The sequence below is a fragment of the Aquila chrysaetos genome, chromosome 8 (genome assembly GCF_900496995.4).
Source record: "Aquila chrysaetos chrysaetos chromosome 8, bAquChr1.4, whole genome shotgun sequence".
Taxonomy (NCBI): domain Eukaryota; kingdom Metazoa; phylum Chordata; class Aves; order Accipitriformes; family Accipitridae; genus Aquila; species Aquila chrysaetos.
Genome location: NC_044011.1, coordinates 42,969,338 through 42,990,021, shown reverse-complemented (window position 1 = coordinate 42,990,021; position 20,684 = coordinate 42,969,338). Strand labels below are relative to the sequence as shown.

Here is a 20,684-nt window from a genome sequence, read left to right as displayed (position 1 = left end):
AAAATTCCCTTGTTGTGGGTTCTAATCACATTTCATATGTTGACTTAATTCATAATTTACTAAGTTAAAGAAACGGAACAATCGTAAGAAACCCATCTGTTTGTTGTTAGTTTTATAGATTTAATCTGTTAAAAGCTGTTTCCTCTCAAACATGTAGCTCTCAATTATCCTTAGTTACTCAATATATTTTCAAACTGCTTCTGGCTAATAACAGATTGTCTGCATGATCAGCCAGTAGTTGTTTTGAATTTCCTTGTCCCAGATGAAGCTTCAAAATTTTGGTCTTGATGTGACAACTATTCACTAACAGATAACAGAGTAACATTTGAGTAATTAGTATTGTATCATTACCAACTGCTATGTTTGGTGCACGTTTTTATTCTCTTTCTTACCAGCAATGGATTATTATTGGCTTTATTTCTGGACAGTCTGCCAAAATCTCCTCTGCACTTCAAAAAGAGAAACATTGCTGGTATTGAGATCATCAAATGAAACTGATGTTTATTTTTAGTGTTTTGTAGATATGCCCATATGTTTGACATGTCTAAAAATGATCCAGCTGTGGCAAGCCAACAGCTGATTAGTCTGAAAGATGCAACTGCTAGATCAGTTGATTTCAAAGAAAAATAACAACAGAGATGACCATATTTAAAATGCTACATATGCAACTGTTTACATTTTTTAAAATTAGGCATAATAGAACTGATTCTAAAATTTAACAATGATTAAACTTAAGCCACTTTATGGAATGGTAAATCAAGATGTGATGGTCATAGCTCATAATTAAAGAGTTCAGACATTTTTGCCTTGAAGATATCCCTAATAATTTCAAAATACTTATAAGATATGAAGGGTTCTGAAAGCAGCTACAACTTGCTTCTCCTTCTCGTGTCTATTTTGCAAAGTTTCCAAGGATGCAATTTGAGGTAAACTGTCGCCATTTAAAGTCTGTGGCAGAACTCGTTCCTCTTTCACCTCTTCATCTGATTGTCTTGCCGTGAAAGTCTTTGGTCTAGGAATCGTCTTAGCATATTCCAGAGCCTAAAAGCATGAAAATTGGGGTAACTGATTACGAGAAAACCTGACCAATATTTCCAAGAAAATTTAGCTGTTTCTCTGTTGAGTCAAATTAATAGTTCTGCTAATTCCTGATCTTGTTTCTGACAGTGTTCAATACTAGATGCTTCAGTGGTGACTGCAAGAAACCTCTGCAGTGGGCAAAATTACCCACCTCAAGGAGATTTGCTTTCTGACACTTACCACTGGAGGCCACCTTAAATACTGAAGCAGTGTTTTTTCTTTAAAAAGAAAAAGCAACACGAGTCTATTAAGTTTACAAACATTTTTTTTTTTCAGTCTCATTAAGCTCTTGTCCTCAGTCATATCTTACAGCAGGGAGCTCTGCAAGCTAATATGACATGGACGGAAACGGAGTGCTCCTATGACAAATTCTAAGGAATTGATGTATTGAAAGGCCTAAAAAGTTAAAACAAGTTTTGAAATGAAGTCTTGGTAATTGTTTTAAATTCTCTGGAACCTGATTTAAAATAATCCCTTGCCAAATTCCTTTTTGGTTAATTTCAAAGCTAACACAGTTCTGAACAGGAAAAGATTTCTGAACAAGTGAGGATGGTATTAGACATGCCAACCCTTAACACATAACTGTTTCAGAGTGAAACAAAGAATTGCCTCTCCCAGAGTTCCCAGACTTCTGTTATAACAATGCATATTCTATTGTGACTGGAAATTTCTTTACCAGTAACACGCAGTCTGCGCAGGACCCACACGTACTATACTCAGAATATGAACAGCAGCATGAAATAAACCACCATTCCAATTCTTTTCTACTTCAGACACTCTTGAGTGTGTGTATGCTGAACAACTACACCGTGAAGCTGAGGGAAAGGAGGGCACTAATGGAATACTGACAGGGACAGCATATCTTGAAGAACTGTACTTCCCACACTGGCAGAGTGTTTCCTTTTATCATGCGCTTTTCCCAGTATGTATTTCTGTAGCAGTATATAGGTAAACTTGCACGCGTGAATGTGAGACATAGGTAAAGGCTATATAGTGCAACAAGAAGTATGTAAGTTCTGTTTAACCAGGCTTACGTTCTACTGCATGATAAGCTTAACTATCAAAATTGAAAAGAAAACCAGGAGTACTCAAGCTGTTGTTCTAGATCTGACATGTCTCACTGAAGCTGAGCAGGGCCGTGCTGAAAGAGGAATACAAAGCAGATACCTGCAAGAGTGTCAGATAGTATGGAATGATGTATGGAATCTGGAAGGCTGTCTTGCAGAGGGAATGGAAACAGTATTACAGAAAACCTGAAACTGAGAAAGCCCTGGTTTAACCTGGGACATTTTTTGGTGTCTGTGTTTCAGTCACATGTATTTGGAAACACCTGTTACATCTCAAGTGGAAGTTGCATTATCTCACGTTCTCGGTGAAAGAGTGACTGGGAAGTCTTCTGAAGGAATCCAAAGCCCTTTTGACATCCAAAGAATACTGTTTCTTCTCTTTGTGGTTTACGTGAGGTTTGGAAATAAATGCAAGTAACTGAGGAATTCAACTGATATTAAACTCCAAAACTTATTTCCTGAAGCATGCAGTTCGCATTCATCACCTTGGAGAAATACCTGTTAGCGTGCTTTCAGCACCAGGCAGTGAGCTCCTGCAGAACTGATTGGGTAAAATACATGCTATTTCCAGAGCTTTATCACTTCCTGCAATAGGGAAAAGGTGCTCCCTTTGTTTGTTTATGTATGCCACTGTCATGTAGTCAGTCATTGCTCATTTGGGCTATTTTTGAAGGCCAGTGAAGGCTAAAGTGATGTTGTGTGGGCTTGAAAAATAAGACCAATTACTGTAGCTATGCAACTGAAGTGAAAAGAGTTTGTGAGTGAGACTGACAGGCAGGTGGAAAATAGACTAAAAAGAGGATATCTGTGGTCCATTAGAAGAGTGCATTCTGCAGTAGTGTGGCCTCTACCTGATGTGAAGCAGAGCATGTGCTGCATGGGGTAAAGCTCCTAGGAGGGTCCCACTCTCCTTTATCCCTACACTTTCCCCAGGAAAACATCACTAGCTGTTTAAGCCAAGTTGAGTGCTGGTAGCTTGGATGGAGTACTGCTCTGTTTCCACTTGGTACGCTCTCATGAAGAGCAAGGCAGATGGATGGACTGAAGACTGCTGTTGGCAAAGAAATCAGCAACTCTTGGCATACATCTACAGCCATAACAGAATAGATGTTCAGATGAGCACTTGCCAGCACCCCATGAGAGTAGAAGTCCTTAGAGTTGTTAAAAGGAAAACCAAAGTGGGCAAACTATTCCAGCCTACTGTAAGTTAAATTTATGCTCTTCTTTTTCTTTGTGCAAAGTCCAGAATCCCTCCTTGTGTGCGTTTTAAAGGGACTCTGTTCTTACCTTCTGTCTTGACACTGAAGATATGACCTGGGGTTTTGTAGGTAACCTCTGAACAGAAGCAATGCTTTTCATATTGTGTTCCTTAATTTGCTTGGCATATTCCTTTTGTTGCTTTAACTTCTCTTTCTGACAAAAGGAAAGAAGTCTATGGTTAATTAAATGTCTCAGTGGATCCAGCAATGAAACACTTTTTCCACCCGAGTCTTCCATTTACACCTCTGTTGCTGTTTAACCTGGCTACGCTATTGATCGTTCCTCAGCAGAGCACAACGGGAAACCCTGATAAATGGCACAGCTTTTTTAGTCACTCTTCATTTTTAAGAGCTTCTTCTTGGACTGTATCGAGGATAGAGCTCAACAGAAATGCAACAGGTGCATCTTTATTCTGAATGTTTCAATATATCTGTTCAGTTCTAAAAGGGCTGTGCTCATTTCTGTCAGCTTTTGCAATGACTTTTAAAACCTCTATACTTACTTTTAAAGCCCTGAATGACATGCTTGATTTACTTAACTGATATTCTGTGTCTTTATATTTCCAGCAATTCACTATGCTCAAATTCAGCAGCATGCTCTACCTTGCCCCCGTTATCAGCCAATGTCAATTATTTCCTTTCAATGCAATGATACCCCAGTGGCATGCCAGGTTCCAGAAGTGTTACGATGGTGTTAAAAACGCACAGAGGTCTGAGCTATGCACCACTCTGTCCATTCCAATTTCAGATCTCTAACCTGTTTCATTTATGGCAAGGAGGAAGAAAATACAGGGGCTTCTCAATGACTCCAAAGGGATGATCATTTTGTCATTTTTCCTTCCGGCTGTCCTACAATGTTTCTATAAAGAATGCCATATAAAGCACCTGTTGTCAGATTAATAGGGTCTCAAAGCATGCAGGATGGAGTTTGCAGTACCTTAGATATACAGCTGCTACCAGACCCTCATTATCAGCAGAGAACAGGTCAAACGATACCAGTTGTTCAGATACTCCTTCTGAACATCTGTCTCCATTTCAATAGGGTAACGCACAATCAGCTATTTTCTTCTTGTGTTTACACAACTTCTTCTTTTACTTCCACTTCGAAGGTTAGGCAAACCTTCTACAACGGGAATGACAATGCAACTCAGTCACATGAGTGTATAATTTACTGATGTGCAATTAGCCCTATTGAATTCTGTGAACTACTCCCTGTTTCTGGAACTACAAAATTAGAGGGTTAAAATTATCCACAATACAGTTGTCTTTCCTTTTGTTTGAATCTCCCCTCAGGATCTCAAGCTAGACTTGGAGTCAAGGACATAAAGTGCCAGACAAACCTAAGTTGCTTCTCAGCAGTGATTTCTTTGCCATTCTCCCCTGCCTAAGTTCACTCTGCACAACTGAAAAGCAGATCATATAATGAGGACTGCTTACTTTCTCTTTGATTGCTTCATAGTCAGGTCCAAGGCCTCCAAACTTCACATTCAGATTTATGTAGGCTTTTGAGCTACATGGCTGAAAAACAAACAGCAGTAACAGGTTTTCCTTTATATGATTTCACGGAGAGCATAATTAAAGCAAGTCTTGTAGCGGATGCCCAAGATAAGAGCAGGATTCAACTTGCAGTCTCATTCTTACCTCTGGCATGTCTCATTTTAAGGATTGTAAGTGACCAAGAAGATTGAGTTAATTGCACAAGTCAAATTACACTGTATTTCCTTTGAATCTAGGTGGGTAATTGCCAATCATCAAAATCACAAAGCAATACTTTCTTAGTCAAAAATGATCTTTTGTGAGCTTTATTTTTCAACAGCTTAAAGAGACCCATTTGACTGTTATTAGAATGAAACTCCAAAGAAACTGTTACAAGAGAAGCAGATGAAAGTACCTGATTTTGGTGGTAAAAAAATTAGGCAAATGTTATTAGTAACAGTAACCTTTCCTTGTTCTCAAAACTGCAATGGAAAATTGTTCACAGACAGTTCAAAAATACATGCCTTGCAGCACAGCAAAAGCTTTACAAGTGCATAGGGAAGGCAGAAGGTGAGTCATGGGTGATGCCATTTCAATACTTCATGACATTACCATAAAGACCCTGATACTTCCAGAATCTTTCTAATCTCTTTCAAGAACACTAGATTAATTTTTAGAAGTGGACTGTGTTTTAAAACTTGTCAGTGGAAACTCATTATGATGGGCTCTATAGTAATTTCAGTCACAGAGTAATGCAGAAACACCAAGAAATTTCTATATGCAAATAAAACGTGCATTTCTTCGAAGGGTGTGTTCAAGTTAAACTCAACTGCAGAGAAACTAATTCTATGCACTGAATTTTCTATTTGATGTTTCTTTGTGTCATTTATCCCTATTCTTTTGTGATATACTTACATCTAACTTTTAATTTAAGGTGCTATGAAGAGTTAATAATTTAGCTGTCTGCAACAAAATCAGGGTTTTCTCACTTCATGCGATGAGTATGACTGCATCTGTTTACTAGGAAAAGCTGGATTTTTCTGTGAGACATAAACAGTCTTATTCTCTGTGGCATTCCTCACATATGAAGCGTGAGAAAGCTACTGAAAATACAGGAAAGAAACAATGGTTTGAACTTAGGGGAACAGAAAGGGAAGGAAATCTGCCCTTCAGTTACTATCATAATCCAGCTAATTCTTCTTAGAGGCATTCAAGCAGGAATACACAAACTGCCTTCTAGATGAAACACATGAGTAATTATTCCAGCTTACTTTGTCTGCCCTGAGACTTGGAGCTAACTTCTTAAACATTTGTCATGGACACACAGGGATATCTCTATGCTGTTCCACTGCATCTGTGTTAACTGGTTACAGTATGAAACTGGACACACAGAAAAGACAAAAAGAACCAAGTTTTAATAAGGACCAAAATGGGATCATCAGGAGACTTGTAATAATGTTTATGCCGTTAGCTTTACAAATCCTCTAAGTTTGTTATTGTTCAGTTTGATTCCCTTGGAAACCAAGAGATTTGAGTTGGATAGCAAATGAGCATGACCAGGATAATGGTTTGCTCAGATCTGAGCCCTGGCTACCTGCTGCTTTATACAAATAGCTTTATCCTAAATCATTTTATCACTGGATAACTAAAAGGACAAACACTGCTCTGTGTGTTCTTAGAGCTAATCAAGACTGAAAGTGACATAGGGAGAGGTGGTGGTGAACCACCTTGCTCTTTAGACTAGAATGATTTTAGTGTCTGTTTCCAGCTTTGTTCCTTGGTTTTTAATGCTCTGGGCAAGTCAGTGTGTGTCAGTGTGCTCTCTGTAACAATAAAATATTTCTTGGTTCCCATTCCTTTTTTTTTTTTTTTTTTGGTTAAGATCTTTGGATTATTAAGGAAAAAAATATTAATCAGAGGGGGAAATAGAAATGTAAAACTGTCCAATCTACATCTACTTGCTTACCTTCTTGCTGACTTTAGGCTGGTTTTGCTTTTCCATTTGCATGAGATATCCTTCTGAGTTGCTTCGGCTTATTTTCACTTGATTTCCTTCACCGCTCTCTGGATCTACCTCTGAACCACCTTCTACCTGTGGGATTATAGGTGGAAGTAGGCTGAACAAGTGCTTGTCAGCTAAGTGAGCTTCTGTCAAACGAGTGATTTCTTGGTGATGTCGCTCCGTTGTTTGTGTAAATTGGGAGGTTGTACAAGGGGCTGTTGGTGAACTGTGAACTGAAGATTGAGAAGGCCTCAAAAAAGAAAGAGGGGGGAAAAATAAGAATCTTTATTTGTATACAGCAGACAGCTCAACAAGGAATCTGTACATGGGATGATCCTTGCTCACAGAATATACTGAGAACATGAAGATAGAAAGACAGGTATTTCACAATGACTGACTTTGCTTGCACCCAAATGTAAGGAAACTGTCCATGGAAAAATTATAGATGGGGAAACTTTCAGCCTGATGCAAAGCTAGCTTAAGCCAATGAAAACTGCCTTTAAATAGCTTTGGATCAGGCCTGCTGAGTACTGAAAGAATAAATTGTCTATGTGAAATAAACCCTTCATTTTTATCAAGGCAGGTGAAATTCTACATAACTAAGGATTTTCATGCCCTTCCCCATGTGTAGCGAGCCAGAGCTGGCACTGGAATGACTCTGGATATTCACCCCACAAGGCGAGTTTTGATATAACCCTATGCAGCTAGCAGTAGACTTAGTTTATGCACAGTGCTCTTTGCTATCTATTATTTAAACTTCACCTTCTAGCCTTTCAGAATGAAACTTTCAGTTGTGGAAAATTCTGTGTGCAAGAGAGCCTGGAGTACAGAACTGTCCTTTTCCAATACCATATTTAAAAATCAATAGTTATAATGAATCTTAAGTCAGTAGTAGTCTCTAGTGGCAGGTTTGTAGCAAAATAATTTTGTATTTTGGACTTTAAAACATTTTCTTGTCTATGTCTATTTATTCTGGGCATCATAGTGTTATGATAGTGTTTCAACACTTATATCCTTACCATAAACTACTGATTGCAGAGTTCTCATACCTTTTATCCACATAAATGTGTCTTTTGCAATCCTGAAGTGATCCTTGATCCTTCACCAATTCTTGAAAATTCACATTAAAAGTAGATGAAATATTCCTCTGATGTGGATGTGCTTGACCATTGGTACTGTTATCTCCTGCAAAAAGCTGCACAGTGACATGGTTGTATAAATGTTTCTGGTCATGTGGAAGTCCATTTGGAGAATCATACTGGTATTTCTTGTTCTCTTTGTTGGTATATGCTGGAGATACAACTTCTGCTGGGTTAAATTTATGTATTGTTGGATGAAAAGGATAGGTAGATGTGGTAAAATCCTGATTAACAAAATGTATTGAATTTGGGAAATTGCTTAAGCAAGCATCTGAATTTGCTGCTGTATTAGTGTCAGGGCCAACAGAAGGACTTGGATACAGCCATTTCTGCAGTGTGCTGCTGCTGTCTTGCTCCACTGCCTGCATGGGAACAGTCTGAAATTCTGATATTTGGTGGTGCCTGTGGTGCCAAGACTTTGGTTCTGCTGGTCTTCCTGGTGGTTGTTGGCTATCATTCCTTGGGAAAGCTCTCCCTTTCAGACTCTGGTTGGATTTTATTTTGTTTCTCTGGGAGGACTTATTTTGGTGATCCTAAAACAAGTTATCAAAAGTGGGGTGAATTTCAGCGATTGCTATTTTATATGTTCATTAAGATCAACAATAGACAAGTGTATGGGTAAGTTTGCCTGTCACAATGCCTTTCATGTAGCTATTTCTTAGAATTCTACAAATGAACTGATTAACTGATGTTTTGACTAGATTACATCATGTTCTATGATTCTAATTCAGGACAACATTCTTATTTCAGACAGCCCCTAAGCAGCTGTGCAAGTTACAATGAAACTGAGTTCTGAACATGTACTGAAATTTGAACATGTGTTGATGTGGTACCTTGAACAGGCCTGAACAGGCTGGAGTGCATAATCATCTGTCCCTTTAAAACCAGGGATGTATGGAGCCAGTCAGCCCTGTTTCATATACACTCACAACTAGAAAAGGGTTATAGCAATGTTTCATACAGCTGAATGAGTATCATGATGGAAATTAGTTTTAAAAGTAAGCTCTTAGCAGAGAGTGAAGTGTAAAAGGAAAAGCATCTGTGACCCGAAGTCTAGTATGGTGTGGAGAACAGTCTGTCTTTGTGGCATTTGTAAGGCTTCGGGTTTGGGGTTTTTGAATTAACAAAACATGTCCTCATAGAAGGGCCCTTAAAGAGACCTAGGTATGGTATTGGTCCTTCACAGCTATGATAACAGTTCTTTAACATACTGATGATGAGTTAGGCCAGTTTGCACAAGTTTGATTAGACCCATCCAAATCACTCTGAGCTGCTTCTACCTAACCCTGACTCAGTAAATTATGGTCATGGCTAGACTAAGTGATGGCCTGGCCAGACTTAATCTAAAATTAAAATATGTAGGAACCCCTAGTCAAGATCAGAAGCACAGATGCTATTCAGGTGCTGCACAGACAATGCAGATTACTGCATCAAAACTTTGCTTAATGGCCTAGGACAAATTCTGAAGCAGAACACTCTAAAAATGGTTCCTTACAGATGCAGACCATATCTAAGAAATGATGCTGTGGTAAATATGGAATGAGGGAGTTTTATTTGAATGAGGTGCAAAAATAGGTGCCCTTAAATACACAGGACTACTTGTTTCTAATCCTGTAGACAAGTGGTAGCTTACCGTCAACCACCTGGTTTCAAAAATCAAATCAGTTCTTGGTTTTTATCCTCTAATGAAAGTAAACTGTACTAAATTTCAGGAAAAGATGGCTATGTACACACTATTAGACTGGTCCACAGTAGAAACAGACTGATGTCAATGATTTAAATGATTTCATTTCTAAATCAAGCACTCCTCCCTGTCCTGTATCCTGCAAAATATTATCCAAATGGTAAGAAACAATTTAAGAATTTAAGCACACCAGGACTACTGTCTTGAGCTAAACTGACATACTTTAAATCTGGAGTTTATTTAAGATTTATCGCTTTCCAATTACAGCATCAGGTGTTGCCCAGTTTGAGGAAAGACATGGCCTTCCTTCCAAGGAATATACAAATCCATTCTCAATCCATTTAATCTTTGTCAGCACTAAAATCCTCCATTTCATCCTCCTGTCTCTCTAGGGTTCTTTTGTTAGCAGCACTTGCAATCACTACATAGCATATGCACTCAGAATAACTACTTAATGGTAGGTATTAAATCCACATACAGAGCAGAATGTTTTGGCGAAAGCTTTATCACTGGGGAATCCTGACTCCTGGTGCCAAGATGATGATTTGTTAGCTCGACCTCTGCTGTAATGATTAATGTTCTGGCATACTGTGCCACTGGTGGAAATCATGAACTGCTGCCAAACTGGGACCAGGCGAATGTTGTCCTATTTAAATGGAATGAGCAGTCCTGTAACACACCTCCTTCATTCTCAAATTCCATATATAAAGCACATCTCTCACAATGAACAGCAGCATAAAATCTTGTTTGTCCTTTACAGAAATGCAGCTTCCAGTCTTAAGTAAACAGCAGGGAATTTAAGCAGTCTGCCTGAATTACTTCAAATACTTGTAATACAAAGAGAGTAACTAGGTTTGGCAGTAATAATTCCAGTTGGCTTGAAGTTCTGGTTCTGAAATTCTTGGTTTTTCATCAGTGATGATAACCTGGTCTCTTTTATTGCTCCAAAGACTATCCCATTGCATTGGTTTGAAAGGCCAGCATAAAACAAATCTATAGACTCGTGTACAGAGGAGGTCACTGCGACTTTTTCTTCTTGTAACATTTTCTGTTTTATGGTAATCCCTCGATGTTTACGGGGATTTTAGGTGACAAGTAATGCAACAGTAGTTAAGTTCTAGCTCAGAATCCTCATGAACCATCAAACACGACCATGTACTAGTTTGTGCTTTTACATTATTATCAATCAAATAATGTCCTAAATAGATAAGATTTTTTTGAGCTCAGAATTTTGGGGGATTTGGGATCTATTTTGATTTAAAATCATTCGGTATATAAAGCAGCATATGCATTAAATTTTGGTGATTACCCACTGATATATATCTAAGGATTTATTGCCAGTAATTGGTACTTTAAAAGTAATGAGATTACAGCTTTAAATATTCAAACTTCAATGCTTTTACATATATATTTCAATTGTCATGTTCTATCAAAAAGGAACCTTGAGCTGCTGCGCTTTCAGGTACCATTTGTCTTCAGGCTCCATTTTCACAATCTGGAATGGTAGCACACTCTGAGCTGGTTCTTCATCAACAGTTTTAGGATCTGTAACCTAAAAACCAAGAATGTTTATGGCCACAGCCCAACCTGATGAAAGCATTTAAAAGTCTTGGGGAAAGAATGAGAAATAATTTGCCTCCTATTAAAGCTAAAATGCTAAAGTTAGGCATTATACAACAGATAACAAGAAAACAGACGGCTAAAAGAGCAAATGAAAAAGGAAGCAGAAAACCAATTAACAGTGGTATGGTAGTAGGGAGTATTCCTTCTACTTTTAAGAAGAAGAGAGGAAAAGAAAATTGCAGGTAGTATGCAGCACAGAAACCTACTTGTAACTCTCAAATGTCTGGGCTTGTCCATTTATATGAGAGCCAGTGGATGTACCTAATAACAGAAAAGCAACTAGACAATCATCATTGTCCAAGCAATCAGCCAGTGTACCAAGATATTGATGGATGACACACACCATAGCAGATATTGAACAATAGAGTCATGCAGAAAAAGATGGCAAAACATAGTAATGTTGGTAGAATAGCACAAGTAGCAGCTGCAGAAATAAAACAACTAATACACATAGCCTGGCAACAATATCAAACAGCTTGTGCAAAACAGCAAGCCCACAAACAAGAACATCTTCACGTGGCTGCAGTCGTGGCAGCATGATGGTTGGAAATCAAATTTGAGCAATTTTTTGAGGGTGGCTGCTGGCATTACAGATTTCAAAGCAAAGCGATACCCTCGTAAATATAGCAATAATGAAAATTTTTCTTGAAAGCATCAAACTTTTTTTCCAATCTATAAATCTTCAGGAAAAACAATGCTTTCTTTTTATTTATACTTGTGTTGTCCCAAACTATCCTGCTAAGTACTACAGCAGGCGTGACCTCAAGTAAGCGTGCAGTTAGGCAGTCTCACTGTAAAGAGACTACAGCTAACTATGTGCTGGACTCATGCTTGTGGTAGAAGTACCTATGCACCACTGCAGAGTGACACTGGCTAACACAGGAGAACTTGCACTGAGAAGATATTTGTGACCAAGAGAATTATCAACTGAAAAACATAACGGTGCAATCAGTGTGAAGGAAGTGTTAAATCCTTTTGGGGAGCTGGGCCTCTCATCTTTGGGCGTGAGAGATTAGGACTACTAGGAAAAGGTAGGTAGGGTTTATTGCTGAGTTTTCAGGTGATCTCATTGCCCCAAATGGCAATGCAGATTCTATTAGCTGTGACTAGAAAAGTTCACAAATTAAGTTACCACACAGGTTTCCTGAACTGTGGATAGATACAGCTTTGCAGTCAGTAAGATGTTTTTGGTGGAACCAACTGACTCACTGTATTGATAGTTTACTGGGCAGGTAAAGCATACTTCTACATTATCTCTTTGAAAGAGGAACAGGACACAACCTCTGCCAGCATTTTTTGTGAACTATTCTATTAATACCAATCAAATTGAGAAAATGATCAAATGAAATTGCATTTTGAGAATCATAAGCTGTGTAATGCCTATTCTGTTAAATTGAGGCCTATAATTGCTTCTCTACTGAAAAGATACAACAAAGACAGCAATCATGGCATGTCATTATCCCAGACTAGAAAACCGGCCTTTGCAGTGAGGACTTCAAAGGCTTGTGGTTCTCGAATTGCATTTGGCTGCTATTGTTGAAGCGCAGGCAATCTTGATTAGGTGTTTACACTGAGGTAAGGCGCAGTGCACAGAGAGTCTGAGTGCCTTGGTCTAGAGCCATTAAAAAATTGTACATTATGTTCCTTGCTTTGAAGTAAGGGGCTTGTAGGTAGGAAAGCAACTCATATTGAGTACAGCTGAGCTAGATTGGGCCACTACTTCTCTCTCTCTCTTTCTCTCTCTCTCTCTCTCAAAGAAAGTCATCATCAGGTTCTTAAAGAATCAGGCAACACTGCAAAGAACTTGATGCTTTATAAAATGCAATATAAGTTAGTAAATATACAGATCAACACACATTTATGGTATGTTTTGTTACATACAGCCTGCTGTCTGTATGCACTGAATTAACAGCTGTAAATCTTGCAAGAACGAGGCTGCAAATATTTTACCTAATGTTATGTCAGCTGAAAAAACTTCTATGCAAAGTACTTACTTCAATGTAAACACTATTTCATTACCACAGTACCTGATAGCCAACAGTGATCATATCAATAAAACCAGCTTTAACATCCTCAAAATAATCCAGTTTAGGAAAAAACAGTGTTCAGAACATGTTTGATCGCTCCAGCAGAAGACATGTGGCTTGTTTGATTCTTTGCATACTTGGTGTTTTTGCACTTTTGATACAGTTTTCCAGGTGAGGTGACCAAAGTTGGCTCATGGGCCAGCTCTGGTCAACAAGATGCTTCTGTCAGGCATTCTTTCACCCCCTCCAAAGAGACGGAGCAATGGATGTCCTGATTAAGAACAGGAGAGGTAAGCACTTCTTCCTATGCCTATCCACAGCAAATACAAAGGTAGCTGACAGTAGGTGGTGATACTGTTGCGGCTGTATCAACTTGTCAAAGAAAGAAACACACCTTGCTACATGCATGCTGCCTGGCTCCTGCTATGTCATGGCTCTGCTGTCCCCATGGCTACTTCAGCAAGGTAGTCTTACAACATAGTCCTGATTTTAACAGATTTTTTTTTTCTATTATGTATCTTTCAATAGTGTCTACACAATGAAGTCCTGATCCCTGGCTCCAATACTTACATATGAAACATTTTCAGAATTCCCCAAATAGTAAACATAATCATATCAACACAGCTTTAATTAGCATCAATCTACACTAATTATTTTTACCATCAACCAAATTATAACCGAAAAAAACAAGTGCTCTTAATAGCTCTGCTAGAAAAAAGCTTGTCCACCATTACACTCATTGTAATATAGTCAGCAGATGCCCTCTAATGTTGTGTCAACTGTTCATTAGCCTTGGAAAATGTGTCACGTGAAGCAGAAAGTCTCTGTAGTTTTGCAAGTTAAGAATTTTCTATGCTACAACTCATGGAGTGATTCAACGATTCCCACCTTCCCATTATTCATAATAAGTAGCAAGTAAAAGCAACAAACTCGTGTATAATCGTTCATTAGGAACTGTAATTACATTTCCACTTAATCCTTAATATAAGTTGTCTGACATTTCGCAGTCAATCATAAGAAAGCTAGGCTCTTCAAATCCAAGTACTGTACATGACTGTTATATGCTGACTGATTTCAAATATAAGGTTTAGTCTGGCTGAGAAAGCAAGTAGGGGGAAAGGGTTGTCTGACCACGCAAATCTAACACATATTTCTTGGATATTCCTGCATGTGTGGCCCTAAATGACAGTGATAAGCAAGAGCGTGCATGGCCTTTGAAAGCAGTGTGACCACAATGTGTCTTCTGGTTCTTAAACTCAACTGTAACTTCATGTACACTTTTTTGTTAAGATCAATGTAGTGGAAAAACACTAATACAGCTTTTTAAGCCAAATGGTGACATCAGGTTTTCCCACTGCAGTTAAAAAATTGCGAGTGTTCTGCTATTAGAAGCAATTTGCATTTGCTGCATTGAGCAAAATTTGGAATATGCTATTTGCAGAGATGATTGTTACCAAATTCATGTTGGCCAAGCGGAGAAAAATCAGAGGCAGCAATAAAAGAACTACTGATAAGGTGCAACGTAGATCCCATATGAAGGAAGCCAGGATTTCTTTAGCATCAAGATTAAAAACTAGTGAGAGATCACCTCTGTGACATGCTTCATGGACAAGAATATACGTAGCTTAACTAGGCTTGTAACAAGGCCGTCACTGGGGTTGTGAGTCACTGAGGACTTGTCAATTATTCCATAAAGGATGAACAAGATTCTCACTGGAAATCTGAAGTTATCAGTTGCATGATAGATTGTATATCTACTTACCTCCTCTGCAAACCTGATCATGCAGCTATTCCATTTTTACACTAGACAGTCCTCAGTTTATACCAATTAGAAAACATGTAAAAGTTACCTACTGGCTCTTGATGAAGTACTTCTTGCTTTTTACTGTGTAATTGAAGATAGGAATTTATCTTCTCTGAATGTAATCCTAAAGTCCGTTTATTTTTTTTGACAAAGTCTTTTTTTGCTCTTTGTGGTCGATGTTCTTGAATCTGAAGAGAAAAAGCACTGCCATATGTACTGGGACTAGCTTTGAAATGACAGCCGTCTGCAGATTCCTTCCTTTTGGTATGCAGCCTAAAAGGTTCGTTGCCGACCGTCGCATTTGGTTCATGACGTCTTAGTAGTTCTGTACCAAACTCCGAGAATGAATCTTGTGACTTTGCCTCCTGTTGATTCTTTTCTTCTGGGGAGCCATTGGAATGGAGATAAAATGAATCTTGTGAAAAGTCCACACTGCTTCCTCCAGCAACTTGGCATGCTTTTTCTGCCTCACAAAATTCTGCTACCTCTTTTGTGTTCTTCCAATTAGGATTGTACCTTAGGCTGAAATATTTGTCCACAGACTGTTGTTTCCTATTTAAAAAAGGAAACACAAAATTATTTATGTCAACTGAATTATTTCAGTGAATATGGCATGGCCGTTTGTAGGATCGGGATCAGAACAGTTTTATCAAGCTTTTTTTTAGTAGAAAACTTAGGCAGGACGTCCTCTTCATTTTTATTTTTCATTATCAGTGAATGATAAATTGGCCTAACATTCAGATCACAGTAAAATACAATCTTTACCCTAAATTTAGCATAGAAAACATCAGTACTAGTAGAATCAACTAAAAGATGAAATGATACATTGTACTGCTTCTGTTGCTTCCTTTAAAGTGATGTAGCTTACGAAAGACAGTAGTGTTGCTCATTCTTCAAAGACTCTGCTGTGTGAAATAAAAGTGATATCTTTTAAGTAAAATCACTCTCGCAAACGTCAGTTTGAGGCTGTCTAAGCAAGAACAGTCTACAGCTCTGTATTTTTATTCTCTCTTCTCATTCCTATGAAACATCATGATGTTTCAATAAAAAACTGTCTATAAAAAACTTAAAGTAACTTCTCATTAAAAAACAGGCTGTAACTGAGATAAGTGTAGAAAAACATAAATCAGAAAGGTTTGTGGGCTTGGTTTTTTTTAACAAGTATCCAAATCATTGCTCTGAACTACATTTGTCATAAAGCGAACAAAGATGGTCTGCCTTAAAAAACCCACAATTGATTCTGTTTATGGTTTATGGTCTGATCCAACAGGAGGAAAACCAACTGCAGGAGCCAAATGCATACAAATTGGCTTCCAGGAGACGTGCAAGCAGTGGCAGGAGTAAGGAGCGTGGGAGAAAAAAAGCTTTTAATGCTGTTTTTTTCTTAACTGGACCTGCAGCATAGTCCTAGATTCTTGGGCACTGACAAATGGTGAGCCTTTCAGAGTGACATTTATAGGCACTGAAACCTGGTTGACTCTTCAGCCTCTATTAAAAGAAATGTACTGATCTGCTGGATTCTCCAAACTGTGGGATAGTTAATTATATTAACATTTCCATAAATCATTTATTCATCCTTTCTAAATTAGTTACATGCCTATGCCTATATTTCAAGTGGCTCCTAATAATAAAATAATCTGTTTCTCTAGCAATGCTTTTCATTTCAGGTAAGCATTCGTGCTGTGGTATCCTGTATACTAGAGATTAGATGATTTACACTGGTGAAAACATTATTATTCCTAGTTGTCATACACCACAGGCAAACAGAAATAGGTGACCATATTTTGAAATGAGTACAGAAATATGTGATATAATTGCAATGATTCAAATAACAGAGTACAATGCTAAAGAGTTCTATTGTGCTGAAATGTGTGCACAGCAGCTCAATTGTATTATGCAGGCCAGGTCACTGCACGGGAACAAAATGAGTGTGAAGAGCTCCTTCATCTCTAATCATCTGCAGACAAAAAGTGCACCTTTTATTCCTCCCCCCAACTTGATATAAAGGTTAGATGGACTCTGTACTCATCAACAAAAGTGTTGTATGTAGACAACAGATGCAGCGTTTCCTCTTCAAATTCCGAGGTTAGTAATGGATGTAGAGAGGGGGGTTCATATGTATATGCTGTGATATTTGCTCCAGTTAATGGACTGCATTTGAGTACTTACTAGGCTAAGTTCAAACAAAATAAAATCAAATTTCCATTTAATGAAGAGCCTCACATTCAGCATAGTATTCAGTCAAAAAAATTACTAAAAATTAGAGCATGTTTCTAGTACAATTAACATCATTTGCACTCACAATAAAATATTCAATAACTGGCCATTTTGCCTGTTGAGGAGGTGAATAAAAGCATGCTGTTAATAATTTAGCCTTCATTTGTTTGCCATTTTATTTTAAGTAGACAATTAAATTGAAACTGCACATTATTATTACTTCAGGTTTAATTTAATCCCTTTAAACTTGAGAATTATTCCCAATTTATGCAGTGTTAAACCTTTATGGATATGACAGCAAATTAAATTTTATTTTAGGTACCAAGTTAACGCTTTCTAAATAATGTTTAAAGGTGACAGTAACCCTGGAAATTTTAATTCTATATTTATACGGCTATAAGGACAAAACTGCATTGATTCAACCCATCAATTTTTGCCTCTAAGTTTTCCTACAGGAAGTGGCCTGTTTGCTCAGCGCAGGTCTTTCGGTAAGAAACAAAAAGAGGATGTGTGGGTACTGGTTCTTGTTTTCTCTCTGGTCTTTTTTCACAGCCCAGCTCCAGAAACCCTCTAGCCCATGATCTCAGAGCTGCTGCACCATCTGAAGGTAATGCCAGTTACATGGCAATGGCTGCCTATTTGAGATGGTAGCCAGCACGTACTGCTAAATATTGTAGTGCCTGATCTACAGCCCATTACAGTCATTAGGCTCCTTCCACTGACTGCAGTTCTGGATCAAGTAGACAGGAATAAGAGGGGATCTACATTTAATAGGCCATTTAATAGACCAGAAGAAACTGTCGTTAAATGCTCCCCCCATTAGCTTATCCAGCAATGTTCAAGAGTAGGGGTTAACGTGTATCTGTTCGCCACTTCCTCCCTTCTTGCCTGCCTGTTTTAGAGGCAACTAAACAGGCATGTAGCATTCGCCTCTGTATGCAGTGTCTAGAGCCAGTACAGGGGGAACCTGTATTGGTCTGTGAGGGATGTTTTCTTTTCCTTCTTACCCTCCTACACTGGTGTTTCAGCCAACATAATAAACAGTTGAGGCTGTGTTGGAGAAATGGGTATAATAATTACAAATGTGGGTAAGATGAAACGGTACATCTTGGTGTGTAACCAAGTCCGTAGCTGCTCTTAATAGCACTTTGGCAATATAAGTTGGTATTGAAGATGCCATGTATATTCTGAGGAATGTAAGGTTTTAAAGTGTCAGAACTATTCTACTCATCTACTAAAATCCTGTGCCTTACCTTCCATTACCATCATTCTTTTGTATTCCATTTGTATATCGATTTGTGTCATACTCAGCTCCTTCTTGTTCTTTTAAACTCATCTCCTCCAAGCTATCTTCTAAGCTGTCATTCTCCAACTCATCAGAACACAGTCCTACCAGCTCTTCATTTTCACGAATCCGCTGCTGGAGTTCTAACTGATACTGTCTCTCCTGAACAAGGCTTTCAGAGTCTGACTCTTGGGAGTTGTGCAGACTTGAGGCAAAGTCCCCTTCGCTTACAGATGGCCTTTTCCAATTTGCAGGGTGGAAATCTGGTTGCATGAGTATGTTTTGAGGAACATGGGTTTTATTCATGTTGCAAGTGGGTGGAGAAGAAACTGAAATATACTTCGTATCTGAAGAATTCATTCTGTGTTTTGCACTGAGGGTATACACCAGCCCTGTATTTGGAAAACACGAGAGTAAATGTAAAAAGGTTGTTCACTGTATAATAATGATTGTATTTGTTAAAAGCTAGAATTGTGGCAGTATCATTGGCTTAGGCTCAGAATTTGAGCTTCTATAGTTAAAACAATTCTTTACTCTCATCTTTTCCTTTAAGCAGGTAATATCAAGGTCACGATACAGCAAATGCATGACTTACTGCTATGAAATCTACCTTAAACTATTAGTGGTAACAAAGCTAATCATGTATAAACAGCTTATGAAAAAGAAAATGAAGCTAAGACAAAGCAACAAAATTTGATGTTAACTTTTGAGAGGTAAAAGAAATTGCGTATGTTCTCTTTATTCAACTTATACCATCTTGACGTGTAAGCTATCAGCAAGAAAGTGTGTGTGACAGAGAAGAACAGGGTGAAAAGAACTGGAACGCTGCTTAAATTAGAAAGAGAGTTTCTTTTCCTTTGATTGCATTTAAATGTTCATAAGTCGTTTGCACCACCAGATACAAGCCTCTGGGAGGAAGGAAAAAGGCAGTGTTTTGTGAAGACATGTACATTAGTCAGTTACAGCGCATACAGTGTGACCATTCCGTTTAAAGGCACATTGTGAGTTTTTTTAGTACGTGGGCGACTGTTTAGACACGGAAATGCAAAATATAATTTCTCATTTTTCAGGGTTAGTTAGCGCTGCCTGTCACACGCGAATTTATCCTCCGGCAGGCCTTCTACACCTGGGCAGACACCTGTATCCACTGCTCCCCTCGCTGCTGGGCGGTGGTGCCCACCCTGCAGCCCGGAGAGGAAAGCCTGGCACCGGCAAGGAACCTTTTGCTGGAAACCGCCTCTCCGTCAGCAACCCCCGGTCAGCCTCCGCAGTGCGTCCACCGAGGGAGGCGAGGCCTTGCCCGTAACTCCTGTCCCAGGAGCCTCTCTCCGGCCTGAAGGCAGGCCTTCAGCCCCCCTGAGAAAAGCCAGGCCAGGCGTGCCTCCCCTCGCCCCCGAAGCCTCCCCTGGCACCCAAGCCCCCTCACAGGCCCCCTCTCACCCTCACAGGCCTCAGCTCTGCCCGAAGGCCTCAGCCCCAGCCCCGACCCGCCGCCCCACGCCGGCGGCCCGCCGTCGCCATGGCGGCACTGGCGGACGCCGCGCCGCACCTACCAAGTGCGAGGGCGGCCGGGGGGGGGGGGGGGGAGCGCGTCCGCCTCCTCTCCCGCCCCCCCCCCCTCCGCGGGAAGCGTGGTAGCGCCCGGGCTGGGCGAGGGCTGCGGGGCGAAGCCACTTTCCACTTAAAAATGGAACTGTTCCTTCCTAGCGGTGTTCAGAAACGTTTTTCTGCATTTTTTCCCCCTTACTTCTAGTGAGAAATAATGATCATCTAATGAGGAAAACAAGTACAGCTTTCTGCTGTAACGTAAATGGCCTTTATTGTAGGAATTCAGTGGGTTTTTTCCTGCAGCAGAAGCGGGTCCCGGCGATGGCGTGCCGGGGCTCTGCAGGTGGGAATTCTCGGCCGTCCTCCTCGCTTTGCCTGCTGGCAGGCGGGTGGCTGGGTCCCTGGGTTTGGGGAGTCCCGTGGGTAGCATCACGCATCCTCTCCGCGTTTGCCAGCCCCTCAGTCGGGAGGAC

At 39.5% G+C, this 20,684-nt stretch overlaps 1 protein-coding gene across 4 annotated transcripts; it reads right to left on the bottom strand.

The window, feature by feature from the left end:
• Positions 1 to 475: 475 nt before the first annotated feature.
• Positions 476 to 20,168, bottom strand: JHY (junctional cadherin complex regulator). Of its 4 annotated transcripts, none has more exons than XM_030023556.1 (9): positions 20,104 to 20,168; positions 18,632 to 19,055; positions 15,212 to 15,713; positions 11,149 to 11,259; positions 7,934 to 8,556; positions 6,849 to 7,134; positions 4,844 to 4,924; positions 3,435 to 3,560; positions 476 to 1,041 (listed from the first exon to the last, which is right to left on the bottom strand). In XM_030023556.1, exons 2-9 carry the CDS (start codon positions 19,021 to 19,023, stop codon positions 838 to 840), a joined length of 2,325 nt encoding a protein of 774 aa, XP_029879416.1. In that variant the 5' UTR covers positions 19,024 to 19,055; positions 20,104 to 20,168; the 3' UTR covers positions 476 to 837. The 4 variants fall into 4 exon arrangements, with proteins under 4 accessions (XP_029879416.1, XP_029879419.1, XP_029879417.1 ...); XM_030023559.1 differs by having other exon boundaries at positions 7,934 to 8,079; XM_030023557.1 differs by lacking the exon at positions 11,149 to 11,259.
• Positions 20,169 to 20,684: the final 516 nt, after the last annotated feature.